Source organism: Eublepharis macularius, chromosome 2 (assembly GCF_028583425.1).
Source record: "Eublepharis macularius isolate TG4126 chromosome 2, MPM_Emac_v1.0, whole genome shotgun sequence".
Lineage (NCBI taxonomy): Eukaryota > Metazoa > Chordata > Lepidosauria > Squamata > Eublepharidae > Eublepharis > Eublepharis macularius.
Window position 1 is genome coordinate 65,645,892 of NC_072791.1, and position 17,134 is coordinate 65,663,025.

The window sequence follows — 17,134 nt, forward strand, 5'->3', positions numbered from 1 at the left end:
TCTGGCACTACACTATATAAAGCCTTCTCTTTTTTCTTACTTTGGTGTGATTTTGCATCTCGTCTGAGCAAGGAACTAAACTGTAGTGCAATTCAGGAGAAAAAGGCACGTTTGTCTCTTGTGCTTTAGTCAGACCTACAGGCCTCTTCCTCTCTTCCAGGAGTGCTACAAACCTCCAGTACTTATAGTACTTGTTGGCTGCTTGTGGCATGGGGACATTTTGCCTCCCCGTGTGCCAAACATGTCAGTCCAAGAGATGGAATGATTTATGTACTGGACACAACCATTTGTTTGACGTTTGAAGCAGCATTTCCAGACAAATTGGAGGATTATTATGAAACATACAGCGATTAAAAGGAATGCTGTTTCTTTTAATATTAATACCTCAAAAGCAGGAACCGAAACTGTACTCTTTGGAAGATTGCATTATTTGTGTGCATCTCCTGTTACAGAGTTGGAGCTAGACGTAACAAAGCCCTTTAGGGAAAACACAGCCACTATTTAAAAAAGTCATCACCTGTGCACACCTTTAGTCATCACTGTCTCCTCCTTCTGATAGGAAATAAAGGGACAGGAAACCCCATCCTGTAATTACATGCAGAGAAGGGATATATGCAACAAAAATAAACATACATCTCTATGACAGCTCAGGTTTTTCCACTTTTTCTGACTTTGAACTGTTAGAAATCTCTGTATTTTAATTACTGAACTGTATCATCTCTATGAATAGAACCATGTACCAAGACATAAAAGCATTTCTCCCTGAAAGGTTTAAAGCATAGAGTCAGTGTGGTGTAGTGATTTGGATGCTGGACTAGGGGCTGAGGAGATCCAAGTTCAAATCTACATGCAGCCATGAAGCAAACTGGGAGACCTTAGTCCAGTCACTGTCGTACTTAAGTGATCTTGCAAGGTGGTTGTGAGGATAAAATGGAGGAAGGGAAAACCAGGAGGTACTCCGAGGAAGGAGAAAAGTGTGATACATAATGCTAAGTAAGCTAAGCCAAACGACTAATCCACAGTTGATTTTTTCCCCTTTGCTGCAGAAAACTGCTCCTTCTATAATAACAACATTCAATTTATATACCGCCCTTCAGGACAACTTAATGCCCACTCTGAGGGGTTTACAAAGTATGTTATTATTATCCCCACAACAAACACCCTGTGAGGTGGGTGGAGCTGAGAGAGCTCCAGAGAGCTGTGACTAGCCCAAGGTCATCCAGCTGGCTTCAAATGGAGGAGTGAGGAATCAAACCCGGCTCTCCAGATTAGAGTCCCACGCTCTTAACCACTACATCAAATGGGCTCTTCCCCAGCTTTGACATTTAGTCGCCAGTACTCTGAAAATGCTTGTGTTTATATTTTGAAAGGTATAGCTGTCCCTGTCACCATCAACTAGTTCTGGAATTAGACTACCATACAGCAGTCCATGATGTCATGATGCTCACAACACCACTAATCACACCATTCTCTACAGCATATCTTTTGGGGTACATAAAGGCATGTGGTTTCATTTTTGGAAGTAACCAGCAAATCCACCATGGCAGGAAAAATATAAGACTTGTACAACTGATACTGTGAAAAGTCAATGGTAAGCTACAAATAATGGGGAATCCTGAACTAGAAAGAAGGCAAAAAGTTAAATTTAAAAGAACGCCCCCAACTGGGATAACCAATTTGGCAAGAAATACAAGCCCTTTGGAACAGCCCTTTTCAAAATGGAAGACTGAATATTCAACGTAGCCCTCATTTTGAAGCTTAACTAATAACATATGATAAAATTCTTCACCTCGACTGTACAGCCTATTTTACTTTGTACCTTACTGAATCTCATTTTTAAATATTTGGTTGAATTGGAAAATCTGTTCCCTGAAATTTACGACAGTTGCTTCTTTAGTGGCTTGCCATCCGATCGCTTGTTTGGTCTTCTATGGATTTTAAATTGCTGTTTTGGTCTATTATATTTGTTTCTGTAAATCAGTGTTCAGTCAGTCAAATGAGGGAAGAAAAATAATGAATTATATAAGCACAGCAAACTTTGACATTCATTTAATTTTATAGTCCATTAGGTCCCAAAAGCTCAAGTGGGCAAAGTTAACAAACAGATTATGATTAAGGCTATATACAGATACATATCACACATACATGCACACAAGCTACTTTCAAAGTGTGTTCTATAGAAGAATACAAATATTGCCTTAAAGCATATCTGTCTCCCTTGTTTAAAAGCTATGAAAAATACAAATTTGTAGAGTTCTTTCTTCAATAGCCCCAATGAATGCTGTAGCGACAATACATCGACAATACAATGCTGTAGTTGTTCATTTCTGTCAACATTAACATTTCAATCCTGATATGGCTAACACTGAAACAGAAGAAAATCTTTGAAGATGCTGTTGTCTGCCTTTCTTTTCACGAAGGATATTTCTGATGTTATTTTAATCCACAGGCAGTGCAGATTCATGCTGGTCCAAGAATATTAAAGCAGATGTAGGTAGGTATACAAGTCTGAGAATTAAAAGCTTGGTATCTCGTTAAAAAAGCCCAGCTGGATCATACTAGAGATTTGTCTAGTCCAGCATCCTGTACCATATATTGGCCTCAACTATGGAGCAAGCAAACAGGGCATAATGGCCAAAGCTTTCCCCTGATGTTCCCTCCTAAGCCCTTAGTATTCAGTGGTTTGCTGCCCCTGATTATGGATGTCCCCCCAAGTCACCACAACTAGTACCCACTGATGGACTTGTCCTCCATAAATTTGTCTAAACCCTTTTGAAGCCATCTTTGCCTGTTGCCATCACAACATCCACTGGCAGTGAATTCCACAAGAAATCTGTCCTGAATCTATTGATCCTCAATTTCATAGGGTGCTTCCACGTTCTAGCATTTGCAGAGAGGAAGAAAAAGCTCTCTCTGTCCCATCCTTAATTTTATAAACATTGGTCATGTGCCCCCAGCATCCATCTCCCCGCCGCCCCCCAACTGAAACATCTCAGACTCTTCAGCCTTTCCTCACAGGAAAGATGCTCCAACCCTTTGCTCTCTTCTGTACTTTAATGATGGGGGCTAAGAAGCCATGGGGGTTTCCAAAGGGGCTCAGTGCCAAGTCATAGGGGTAGTTCTTTACAGAGGAGAATAAAATGAACCTGTAGTGCCTTTATCAGCAGACACGTGTGTCTTTATTTAAAGTGCTTTTTACCCTGCCTTCTCCCACAAGGGATCCAAGGCAGATCACAGAAGTTAAACTATAGGTATAATTCATAAGTTAGCATGCATATCATGCTAAACAGGTATAAAGTGAGAAGTGTGACTTTAGCCAAGAATGGGCTGGTGAAGAGAGTGCAGAACACTTTTTCTTCTGCATTTCCCTCCCTCCTGCCACAACTTCTCCTTTCCTTCAATCAGTTTCCCCACAGAGCAGCTCACTTTGGACGAACAACAAGCAGCTGTAGGAACTGAATTGGAGGAGGGTGTGCGCATGAGGGAAGAAAAGATTCAGAATCCCTTTCCCACCTGACCCTTCTCTGCATGAAACTTTGTTTCATATTTGATTAACTATGACTTTTATTTTAAAAAATGGGGCTGCTGACATCATATCAACTTTGACCCCCATGCTGAGTCCTACCGTTGTCTCTCTGGCCCCAGTGTTGTCTACTCTGCCTACAGTGGCTGTCTGAAACACCGAGCTGTGGTCTTCTCTAACTTTGCTATGTGCAACACTTTCACCGGAGACTCAGGGACTGGATGAAGGGTATGATCTTCTCCTCTTCACACAGATATCATTGTCTATAGATAGAACTCCAAAGTAATGGTGAAGATGGAAGCTTTGAAACAAGCACCATGTTGAACAAAGCTTGCAATTCCATATCCTGATAATTCTTTTCTACAGGACAGCATGCTTTCCCTTGGGTTTCATTAAGAGTCATTTCCTTTGAGGGTTGGCAATTTTCCTGAGACCCCTCAGTCGATCAAGCAGTTCTGCAACAAATTCCTGAATCAAGAGTCAGAAAAAGAGCTTTTAATGTTTAGTAATTAATGTTACAAATCTCTGCCTCCTAGTTCACCTTGTCTCTCCTCTTCGTCATTCTTCTTTTTCCCATAAGTGATAAGAGTTGGGTCTGACTGCCTCTGATCACACACAGCCTGTCAAGACTCAGTCAGATACAGAAGGCAATCCATGGCAAAGAGGGTAATATTTAAGATGCAGCAGAGGACAGAACAACTATGCTTTTGTAGTTGTTAGAAGAGAAATCTTCAAGGATGCAGTTTTTCTCCGCCCATTAAGAGATGAATGCTACACCCACTGATGCTGCTTCTTCTACATGACTCTCTTGAGATGGAGGAGCCTGGCCCTTTTCTGTGTCTGATTAGCCAATTCAAGAAGATGGGGTTAAATCCAACTAGTTCTAGTCACAACACGCCAAGATTCATCCCCTCACCTCCTGTTCTCTGAAGATCACTATAAAGCCTTTATATTGCTAATTATATTAATATTTAGCAAACAGTATAAAACATTTAACTTGTACTTAACAGAGACCATTGTTTTAGTCTTCTAAAACAAGACATTTTCCAGACATGGTTCTAGGGCTGGATAGCCATTCTTTTTTTAAACTATTTAGTTAAAAAAAATAAAAACAATAGAACATTCATTAACAACTATACACAAAGAGAATAAGTGCGCAGAGTGAATTTTAGCAAACTAAAAAACTTGATGTCTCTAAATGTATATAAAGTTGAATAACATTTATAATATAAAGGAGTCAAATGGGTCTGCTGTATTTGGCTATAAGCCATGTTCGCCATATACTCTATGAATGGGTACCATGTTTCTACAAAGCTTGAATATGGACTATCTGACTTCATGTGGGTTATATGATCGTTAACCTTTTCCATAAAATATTGGTTTCATGTTTTTCTATGGCATATGGTAATAGAGGGTTTTAAAAAATCTTTCCAGACTGTTGCTATTGTGGCTTTTGCTGCTGCTAAGAGTATTCCAATCAGTTTTTTGTACTTTTTGGAGCTTCGGTACTGGATATCCATTCTGAATCGGTTAGAGTGAGTGGGCTCATTCAGGTTAGGATACTAGTTTAGATAAAAGATAATGGGTCAAGAAGATGTCTTCCCTAAGCAACTGGATAAAAGCTCTGATTATGGAAAGGGGGGAATCTTGTCTTCTCCAAAGGCAACAGTGGAGTATCATGCTCAACAGATTATCACTTACCATTCAGAACCTTAGATTCTAAGATAAAAATATAGTTGATGGATGACATGAAGAATGCAAACCTGAGTGAGCAGAAGCACAATCCAGCCAGAACCCTATTTAAGGCAATGCACATGGACAGCCCTTGTGCAACACTTCAAATGAAAGAGGCTTACGGACTGATTAAAAGGAGGGATTCCTATGCACAGAACAACATTTGTAGGTGGGAGAGGAACCACGTGCTGTGGAGTTTAATCATTCCACAAGACATCAACATATTTAAAAAGTAGAACTGTTATTTAAATACTGACATTCAAATTCATTGTACTTTCTCTGTGTAGTTTTATGCCATTTTATGGAAATAGTATTCTCGCCTGTCCACTTTCTGGACTATCCAGGCATTGTGTTGAATCTGAAGGTCATTTGATTGAAGAATTTATACCACTCAGGCCCGGCACGTCCATGGAGGCAGTGCCAGCAGCCACCTTGAGCGCTGAACTCTGAAGGAGGCGCCATGCCAGCCCCTGACGACCTCCCCGACCCAGAAGTGGGCCGTGTCCCCACTTGCCTCTCCACCCCTTCGCTGCTGCCACCTGCCTTGGCTCAGCTCCCGGAGAGCCGGGCACCCAGGCAGCGCGACAGCAAGAGGGGAAGCAGGCCGCCTCCCTGCCCCTTCCAGGCTGCTGCCCGCCTCAGGTGAGGGGGACGCTCCTGTGCGATGATGTCACAAGCGACATCATTGTGCAGGGCTGGAGAAGTACACGGGCACACGGGGCAAGGGGCGCAAGTAGGTATCTCACCTCAGGCACCAGAAACCCTGGCACTGCCCCTGATACCACTGCTGCTGTGCAATAAACATTTGAGCTAAGCTCAAGATACCTGATGCTACCAGGGTTCAAAACACAGAAAACCAACCAAACTACCTTCTTAGTTAGAAATATGTGATATTGAACAGTCAGTGACAAATATTGCTCACCTCTGTAGGTCGGGAACACTTGTGAAGGATTTCCTACAAGCCAAGGCAAAACAGTTATGCTATATTTCTTGTTTGATTCTTTGATGTAATCTACCATAGTATTAACACATGTGCATGCACAACTATAACACATAAGCAAGTTTGTAGGTCTAGAAAACAGACACATTTTCTATCTAGAAAATTCATCAAGGTTGGATGCAGCCCTCACTGCACAGCCTTTCTGGAATTAACTAGCACACAATTATAACAGATTATAAAAGATCTGGAACTGGGGATGAGCAGTGTGGTGGCCAGGTTTGCAGATAACACAAAATTATTCAGGATGGTGAAAACCAAGGCCGACTGTAAAGAGCTCCAGGAAGATCTCTGCAGTGATGGGTAGTAGATTTGGGACAGACAAAAGGAAATAGTTGTTTATACGAGTGATTAAAATGTGGAATTTGCTGCTAGAGGATGTAGTGGCATAGACAGTTTAAAAGGGGATTAGACAGATTCACGGTGGATAAGTCTATTAGTGGCTACTAGCCTTAGCAATGAAAGAGAACTTCCACATTCAGAGGCAGTAAACATCTGAATATCAGTGCCAAGAGGCAACAACAGAGAAATGCCTTGGCTTCTATTCTCCATTGTTGGTCCTCCAGAGCAACTGGTTGGCTGCTATTTAAGACAGGATGCTGGACTAATATGGACCACTAAAAGGACCACAGGATGCTGGACTAGATGGACCTCTTATGTTTTTTAACGGCAAGCTTTAATCAGTTTAACTGAAAGATTAATGAATTACAGATTTAGTTGGCTTAATTTCAATCAGTAGAAGCAAATTTTACTATGCAACTCTGCAAATTAATGATATGTTTATTTAGGACTGATTGATTGGATTTCTAGCCTGCCCTCCCTGCAAGCAGGCCCTGGGCAGGTTACAATCATAGATAAATTACAACAAATAAAACCCATAAAATACAACTCAGTACCAACATGGATTTCAACATTCTAGGTAGTGCACCCTTCCCCCTTTCCCTGCCCACCATACACAAGGGAAGAAAAGGGTGGAGGTGTGGGTTGGTGAACCTCTAACTCCTCAAGCATGGGGAGGCAGATGGACTATATGCTCCCCCCCACACACACACACTGGCAGGAGACCGGCAGGGAGGCTAATTAGATGGATCCAGTGCTGGCCTCAACCATATGCCTGGTAGAACATCTCTATCTTACAGGCCCGCCGAAAAGATACAAGATCTTGGCGGGCCCGAGTGTCTTCCGACAGAGAGTTCCCCCAGGTTGGGGCCAGAAAATGTCCTGGCCCTGATCGAGGCCAGCCGAGCCTCCCTGGGGCCAGGGACCACCAGTAGGTGTTTACTTGCAGATCTAAGAGCTCTCCGAGGTACATATGGGGAAAGGTGGTCCCTCAGGTATGCTGGTCCCAGTCTGTTTAGGGCTTTATAGGTCAGAACCAGAACCTTGAACCTGACCCAGAATTCCACGGGGAGCCAATGCAGCCAGCATTTTGGACCCGCTGCAGTTTCTGGGTCAGGCCCAAGGGAAGCCCTGTGTAGAGCAAGTTACAGTAATCTAATCTGGAGGTGACTGTTGCATGGATCACTGTTGTTAGGTCATGGGTTGAGAGATAGGGGGCAAGCTGACCGGCCTACCGAAGATGGAAAAAGGCAGTTCTGGCAGCTGCCTTGACCTGGGCCTCCATTGACAAGGAGGAGTCCAGCATCACACCAAGGCTCCTGACTGATGAAACAGGCACAAGTGGTGCCCCCTCAAAGGCCAGGAGCTGAATCCCCATATCTATCCCCCCATGGCCCAGGTACAGGATCTCTGTCTTCGTAGGGTTCAACTTCAGTCTGCTCTGCTTCACCCATCCAGACATGGCCCCCAATGTTCTACTTAGGGCCTTGGGAGCAGAGCCAGGCCGGCCATCCATCAACAGATACAACTGGGTATCATCCACATATTAATGGCAACCCAGTCCAAAACTCTGTGCCAGCTGGGCGAGAGGGTGCATGTAGAGATTAAACAACAATGGGGAGAGTAACACCCCCTAGGGGACACCGCACACCAAGGATTGACATGCTGATAACCTCTCCCTCAGCTCCACTCTCTGTCCCCGACCATGGAGAAAAGAGACAAGCCACTGCAAGGCAGTCCCTTGAATCCCCATATCGGCAAGGCGGTGGGTTAACAATTCATGGTCAACTGTGTCGAACGCTGCTGAGAGGTCTAGCAACACCAGCAGCGCTGACCCGCCCTGATCCAGAGGCCTGCGGAGATCATCTGTGAGGGCGACCAACACTGTCTCAGTCCCATGACCTGGGGGGAAACCAGACTGGAATGGGTCCAGGACCAATGCCTCATCCAGGAAACCCTGCAGCTGCTCCACCACCACTCGCTCAATCACGTCATTTTAGGATGCTGCTGCTACAGGGAATAATTGGTAACTCTTACCTGGACAACCAATGGTGGATTTTGTTTATTCAGCTGTAAAGTAGTTGATTAATCAGTTAAATCACATTCAGAAATAATTTGCTACAGCAGCTTATTTGCCTCCATCATCCCTCTCTTTTTTCAGCAGGACAGGAGAAGAATGTCTTTATAGCCTGTAGCATGGTGCCAGGGTGGACTGGAACTTTCCTAGAAGCCTGTGTCATATGACTGGCCAATGCCAAATGACATCCCTATCTAGCCAATTGTAGTGGCTTACCAAGGGGGTGCTGGGGTTGCTGATCGGGTGAGAAGTCAGTGGTGCCTTCTGCCCCCTCCTTGTGGCCACTGCTTCTGCTTCCTCACAAAGAAAATGTTACAATACAGTAGTCACTGCTGTGGCTACCACTGTCACCTGCTCACTAGTCACTGCTTGCTTCATGCAAAGAGGCAAGGAAGTGGCCACTGTAATTGTCCCTGGACAGCCCTCCTTGCATGTAAGAAAAGGTATGTGTGTCGGGTGGCGGTGGTAAATCAAACCCCAGATGTGCAGGCAAACAGAGAGTGGATTTTTAATGCTCAATTAGAAGCACTTCTGGCCATCCAGTGGCAGGCCACCACAAAGTCTCCTGATAAGTTAAAGATTCAATCAACCCCTGAGAAGAAGTCATACTTCTAAAACGATTGCACTACACAAGGCAGAGGTCCAAAATGAAGAGAGGCCATCAGGAGGTCACTGATGTATTAGGTCATGCATCATGGAAGGGGAGAGGATAGCACTGTGATAATTGAGAGAGCCAAGTGTTAGTGGAAATAAACCTTCCATATGACTTTTTCATGGCCCATTTAGCTCTACCCCCTTTCTGCTTTCCTCATCTTCCAGTTTTGAAAGGCATAATATTCCTTGTTCCTCTGTCAATCTGTAGTCTTGATTTCAGTTCTTCATCAGAAACTTCAAGAAAATATTCAATATCCAAATAAAGTTATAAAAACAACATATTCTTTAAACTGAATTGTATACCAGAGGAAGTTAAACTGTGTGTGTTTGTGATGAACTTGGACATCTATCTGTAGTGGAGTTTAAAAGTGTAATAAGTTGGGCAGGGGCATTAAGCAAGAAAAGAAAACATGATCAGTGGTATAGCACCCAACTTGCATCTCAAAGTTCCAGGCTCAGTCCCTGATGCCTTCATTTAAAAGGATCTAAAATTGTAGTACTAGGACAGACCTTAGAGATCTGTTGCCTATAGTACTCAGATAGATGGACCAACAGTTTGATTCAGTAATATTTAAAATTATTATATACTTTATGGGTAGTGCCCTCCAAGACCAGAAATTGTCTGCCTGCTTTAAATTTATCTCAGAATTAATTACTGTGCTAAAACCACACCCAGAATTATGTAATAAACCACGCAATCCCACCACAATGCTAGTTATTTTACCACTTTACAAGCATGGCATCTAAAACAAGGCAGGTAGTTCTGCCTCATTCATACTAGCAGTGACAAAACAGTTCCAGAGCAGGGGAACCTGCTGCTCTGCTGATTTGCATTGTCTGGAAAAGCACTGAGTTCCCTTACAGATTCCAAACCTGGAGCCCAATGTCCCGCTGTCTACCTGTAGTCTTGATTTCTGTTCCTCATTAGAGACTTCAAGAAGATCTTCAATGTCAATTTCAGGCTCTGGGGCAGCTGTTGCTTCTGTCTCCTCCTGCAACTACAGCAGAATAACATCTTTAACATCTTTTCTATTACATTGCAGATAGTCAAGAAAGCCTCTTGGGTTGGATCCTTTAATTTTTTTCTGATGGGTATCACCCAATTCCCCTTCTCAGAGCAGCTCTACTCCTGTGTGAATTTTCTTTGCATGCATCTCATTGCCATCTCTGGGCCCACCCCCTACTCGAGCCACCCTGGCACACTCTCCTTGTGCAATGTGGGGATTGGAGGATGGGTGCATGGGGTGACTACCAAGCCAGCTAGTTGCTGCTCATGCCCTGCAGGGATAGATGCGCACGTGCCATGATGACCACTGAGCAAGCTGGCTGCTGCCTCAGCCCCAGAGGGGACAAGGAGATGCAGCCACCCAGTTCTTTCTCTTCTTTCCCCTTCCACTGGGGGAACTGTGGGGCCACGGGTGTTCAGGGGCTGCCCAGCCCTGGGCAGCTGCCCATGGCAAAGACCACCCCTGACCAACATTGCTACCTACAATCTTTGCTCTATGTAGTTAAGTTACTATCCAATACAGGTTTTGCTGTTTGTACCTCTAAAAAAGTTCAACAAAATGCTGCTGGTTTTTTCTCTTCTTGTTTGAACAATATGCATGTTCAAATAATAAATAAATGATAATTCTAGACATGAGTTTTTGAATCTAATATAGCAAACTTAGACTGCTACTTAGAGCGGAACTACAAGTGACAAAAGGCACAGGTTGGACACTTGTCAGCTTCCCTCAAGTTTTGATGGGAAATGTAGGCGTCCTGGTCTTGCAGCTTGGCTCTCCAACTGCTGTCCAATGGTCTTTTCAACTGTCACTTGTCCAACATTCCGCCAAGCTGCCTACATTTCCCATCAAAATTTGAGGAAAGCTGACAAGTGTCCAATCTGTGCCTTTTGTCACTTGTAGTTCCGCTCTTAGTCACAGGACTACTGAGAGGGGAATGAAAAGGGTAAAATTTCAGGGCCCCTGGTCATCCTGAGGCCTCAAAGAATCAAGTAGGTTAGGTGGCTTGCTTTCAGATACTGGTTAGGTCCAGGTGGTGAGAGGGAAGAGGGAATCTTTGTCTGTGGGCCATCTGCAGCTCTGCTTAGCCATAATTATTTTATAACAGCAAACCAAGAGAGGCGGTCCCTGACAATGCAATGGAAAAACGAGCTGAACCAGCAGGGGAACCAACAAAAATCAAGATTACTCAAATGTGTATATAAATACAAAATAATTCACTTCAGTATAATGAAAGGTATATACATATCAAGTATTTACATCAGACCGTATCCTCTCAACCCAGTCCTAATCCCTAAGTCAGGTGGAGATGCTTGCTCTTCGAAATTGTATTATGAACAACGTGATTGTTTTCCACAGACTGAAGACCTCCGCCCTACAAGCGACAAGTTATTTCGGCTTGTTTCATGCAATCCACTTCCTCAGGGGACAGCACACAATCCACCTTGAACAATAAACTTTTCCGACTCTCCAACAAAGCAAACTCTCATGCATACATCTCAGTGCATGTACAGGAACAATCATGATTAGGACTGGGTTGAGAGGATACGGTCTGATGTAAATACTTGATATGTATACGCCTTTCATTATGTTGAAGTGAATTATTTTGTATTTATATATTGCACAGAGTATGGCATTGAAAATATTTTCACATGCATTCTAAGAATATACACATTTGAGTAATCTTGATTTTTGTTGTTTCCCCTGCTGGTCCATATAATTATTTTATAAGCATGATCATGCATAAGCATGCACCTGTCTCCTGGCTTTTATTGCCTTTTCTTTCACTCAGTTCTTCTCAACTGGCCAATTTTATATTTAAATACATTAAATTAAGATATACCGATGACAGGTAGTTTATTTTTCCTTTGCAGCATTTGCATTTGCAAAAGCAGCCCACCCCATAGTGTGTATGTTGATTCCATATCGCATGCTCTGAGCAAACTGGAAGAATAAACATATCTGCTTGTTATCTTAATGATTCCTTTTAAAATGGTAATTGTTTGGCCTTAAGGAATGTTGAATAGCTTATTACTCTTTACCTGCCTTTGATAAACAGGGTAATATTCACATTGCAAAGAAAAACATCAGACAAGTTGTATCAGGAAGACAACCTTTGGAATTTAGATTGAAGGGCAGGGCCCTCACAAAGTTCCTGTACGGAAACAGGTTTGAACATCCTTCACAGGTGACCCTCACTGTAAAGGACATATCACAACTTGTTTAATTTTTAAAGAGCTCGCTCACCTTACTTCATTGCTTTTCCAAATAACAATTTTTCTATACCTCACAATTTCCTCTTAAACAGCACAGAGTTTGACAGGAGTGTGCAAAACTCAGGATGTCCCTCTGAACAAAAGACAATTCAAGCAGTAATTCATGTGCGCTTCCACAGGATCTCTGCCAGCCTTTCATTTGAAGTTACTTTGCACTCATGCAGCAGTTTGCCATAACTTTATATAAGCCCCACGGGCATTATTGCAGCAGCAGGAAGGAGGAATATCTCAGCAACTCTTGAATGCCAGTGGGGCTGCAACCGCACTTCACTGAAGGCATTCCTAGATGCTGCAGTCTGGAAAATTAGACAGAGCAACAGTGGGCTCGCTGTGGAGGGAAGAGGACAGTGTATGGAATAGAGGAACTGGCTGTGTGCCCAAAGAGGCTTTTCCTGGGATTTTTGTTGCCAGTGGAGCCCTTGTGGTATAGTGGTTAGAGTGCTGAACTGTTACTGGGAAGACCCAGGTACAAGTTCTCATTCAGACATAATGCTTATAACAACAACAACATTCAATGTATATACCGCCCTTCAGGACAACTGAATGCCCACTCAGAGAGGTTTACAAAGTATGCCATTATTATCCCCACAACAATAATCACTCTGTGAGGTGGGTGGGGCTGAGAGAGCTCTGGAACAGCTATGACTGACCCAAGGTCACCCAGCTGGCTACAAGTGGAGGAGTGGGGAATCAAAGCCGGCTCTCCAGATTAGAGTCCCGTGCTCTTAACCACTCTGGGCTAGACACTCTCTCAGTCTAATCAACCATTATTGTGAGGACAAAATGGAGAAAATGGGTATGCTGCCCTGAGCAACTTGGATGGGATAAAAATGTGATAGAAGGTTGTGAAGCTATTTGGTAGAAGGTTATGTGGTCATCTGAAGCAGGGCGAAGTGCGCTCAGGACCGCTCATGCCCTCTACTATGCTCCCCTTCTTGCCCCCCCGCACTCACATGCCCCCACCTACCAATGGTGCTAGGTGGTGGGCACAACTAGAAATGCCACTGCCATTGACAATATGAATGCTGATGCTTTGTGCACATGCCTTTCTCCAGCAGCACTAGGCAAGATATGCTGCTGGGAGCAGAGGTGACAAAGCACTCACAAGCAGGTAGTAGAAGGGGGTGAGTGCAGGCATCAGAGGAGATGTACGAATAGGGAGTCAGCAGGAATGGGCCTAGGGTTGCCAGGTCCCCTGACTCTCCTGGTGGGAGATCAGGGGCCTGGCATTAACCTTGCTCTGTTCTTGGGTATGCTCCAGGCTCAAGCAATGATGCCACTTCCAGGAAGTGACATCATTGCACAGGTCAAGGGGCAGCCTGGGAGCGCTCCCATAGTTACCAGGGCACCAAATTGGGTTTGCTGAGATTCGGTCCAAATTCGGTCCACTGCAGATGCAGGGGCGTGCCACGCCACCTGAGGGGCGCCCTGGGAAGCATGCCCCCCACCCCCGCCGGCCAAGTAAGCAGGGGCGAGGGAGAGGGTGGGAAGAGGAGATCCTCCGTCCTGGGAATGGCACCCCTAAGTGGGCCTCACCAGAAGTCACAAGCTTGGCAACTGCCTCACCTCACCATGTGCTGATGCTGGCTCTGATCTGAAGCACATTATCTGCTAGAACTTGGGCCAGGACATCCAGATATCTTCTGTTGTCATTCCACCAAACAGGGAGGAATCCAGTTTTAATATAGATCAAGAATTGGTTGAGATTTTATGTGCAAAGACTTACAAAGCAGGAAATAATAGAAAGAGCATTGGGGTGCCACAAGTGGAAAGCAGAAGCCATAAAAATTGCAGACCTCTGTTTTCATCAGAGGTTGGATCCAGTCCTTTATATGTTCATATCTGTTACCAAAAGGAACATCAGAAAGCCATAGATATTTGCATTCCCAAGTTAAAAAATGAATCTTTACTAATATGGATGGGCTCATCAGCAGAAGTGTTTCTACGTCTTCACTGACTCCCTGTTCTGTTCTAATTTTAACTGGAAATTAGAGCAAGTGTATACAACTCATGAGCTGTGAAGCTAAGGACTGTTTTCACCCCTAGTAAATAGGATTAAACCATGTATGATGATCCATCAGTGATATCTCCTTTAGGCTGGCTTGTGCTGGCATAAACCTGTTTTATAGTACTGCCCCACTCCCTCACAATCTCTCACACAGTGTGCCAAGACTTTGGTCTAGGTCCACTTTGTCCAGGACTCCAGATATGGGTACTTTAACAAACTGAAGTTTGTTTTTTCCTTGCAGATTCTTAGGCTTGATCTATTAAAGCAGCAAAATGAGTTGGGTAATGAGGGGGCAGAATGCTGAGTTGGTAGAATGGATGGTAGTGCTTCTGATTTCAGGGGAAGGATTACATTGGTTTGAAGGCCCCCTACAATAATAATGTCCTATAAGTGGAAAACTACAGTATGTAAACAGCTGTGCTAGAATCCTGATTTTTTCTTGTGGGAGAACTTTTTTAGCAGGGAGTTTTTACATAAGGAAACATTAAAAATCTCTCTCTCCCCCACCTATAGTCTGAAATAACACAGCTCACTGTACCACCTCATTCTACTGTGTAGACCAGGCATAAATCATCTTTTAATCCTGGTTAAAGGTCCTGATTACTGGGGAGTGGGTGGGAATGCTCAGTTTGTTAGGTTGCCTGCATTCCAATGCCATGACAATTTGTGAGGAAAGGAGTGAAGGATTCTGTGTATCTGACAATGAACCAGGCTCAGACTTGTAATAAAATCCATTTTTTTCATGATATATGAATGTAGCCATTAGGGTGCTGTGATCACTTGTAAGTATCTCAGTTTGAGATATTGACTAATTGGAAAGGGGACAGAGGAAGCTGCAAGCATGAGGAAATATCTAGAAAATAAGTGGATAAAATGGCTAGCATTAGATTTGGATACATGGAACTAAGTTTCAAATCCAGCTATGAAACTCATTGGGGTGATTGTGGACATCTCTATTTATCCTACATTGTTGTAACTTTCAAATGCTCTTAAAGGATGGTGAGCATATATATTCCCCACAAAACGGAGGAAAGACAGGATATGGTTTAATAAAATTAATAAAATATGCCAAGTAAAGCCTTATAATCGTCTGAAAGAACATGGAATTCTAAATGAAAATATCTACATTTAGAAGCAATATGCTCACACTATACAAATATTTGTAAAGACCTCAGAAAGAAAAAAGGGGAACAATAATTTATTCTTTCCACTGACAAGATAAAAAATAATGGTGTTAAATTACAAGAGGTAGATTTAAATTAGAGATTAGAAACCAGTTTCTGTTCTCATCCACAGATGAGAGGATGAGGAATAAGAGAGGAATAAGAGGAATAAGGAATAAGATGAGAGGATGAGGAATAAGAGAGAGGAATTCTCATCCACAGATGAGAATAGGCTACCAAAGAATGTTGCAAAAACTACTTCCTGAAAATTTTCAAAGAAAGATGACCAGGCATCTTCCAGAGATGTTTTGATAAAAAACATCATTTTCTCAGAATAGCAGGTAAATTAGCTGATCTCTCTTATTCCTCCATTATCTCTGCCCCCGCCCTGCCACCACTTAGGCATAATGTAAGCGAAAGACTGTACCAAATGGCCAAATTCCCTTCCCATCACAACAGACATTGCCCCATGACATTATAAGCAGTATCTTGTGGCATAGATAGGGTACGGCATTATATTAAAGGTCATATGGTTGTGGCACTGGTGAGATTCAGCCTACCCACCTGGTACTGATACAGCTCCTGTAATTGGGCATCAATCCATTCCTCCAGGTCTCTCCACCTCTGAAGATCTTTCCGATTATACTTGGTTGTTAGTTTGGCCAACTTTCTGTGGCATGGTTCTTCCTCTAGCTTCTCTGGAGTGTTAAAAGTGACCCGAGGAAGGGCACCTGAACCCTGGGCTAGGCTCACTAATCTTTCCACCTCCTCTTTGGTCTCTGGTGACAATGCTCTCTCTTCCAACATGTTTCTTTCCCCTCCTGCCTCAAAAAATTGCCATTGATTCCTTGCAGTCACATAACAAGCTGCCTATGACACCCCAGCAGTTTACTAGATGAAAGAGAGGGAGATAAGAAGTAGCAGGAGAAGCAATCAATCAGCTGCTATAGGAAAAGGCTTCTTTAGTTTCACTGTTAGTGACACTGACAAAAGCAATGTGGGAGGGAGAGTAGTTGTAATAACATCTGTTGTTAGAAGAGGCTGAGCACATCATAGAACTGGCAGACAAAGTCCATGAAAGTTTTATGCAATCTACTTCCTGAAAAGAATAGGCTAAGTGAGGGTTATTGAGAGTAAGGGAAAGGAAAGCAGGCACTATTCGATTTCTATTTTTCTAAATATACATACATGTACCTCAGGTGCATTTCAGATCTGTACATTATACATTCTGGAGTTTAGCATACACTATTATTTTTATATTCTAACCTGCAGGAACGTGTTATAACTAATCTGAGTTTAGAAACTAATGACAGGTGGAAAAATTCAGAAACTTTTGAATTGGCCATTGTTCTGGCACTT

The 17,134-nt window shown here is 43.2% G+C and overlaps 1 protein-coding gene across 1 annotated transcript; it reads right to left on the bottom strand.

Annotated features, from left to right (window-relative positions):
* Positions 1-2,062: 2,062 nt before the first annotated feature.
* Positions 2,063-16,658, bottom strand: PPP1R14D (protein phosphatase 1 regulatory inhibitor subunit 14D). The gene is made up of 4 exons (XM_054970372.1): positions 16,340-16,658; positions 10,224-10,322; positions 6,180-6,212; positions 2,063-3,991 (listed from the first exon to the last, which is right to left on the bottom strand). The coding sequence occupies exons 1-4, from the start codon at positions 16,580-16,582 to the stop codon at positions 3,923-3,925; spliced, it is 444 nt and encodes a 147-aa protein (XP_054826347.1). The 5' UTR covers positions 16,583-16,658; the 3' UTR covers positions 2,063-3,922.
* Positions 16,659-17,134: the final 476 nt, after the last annotated feature.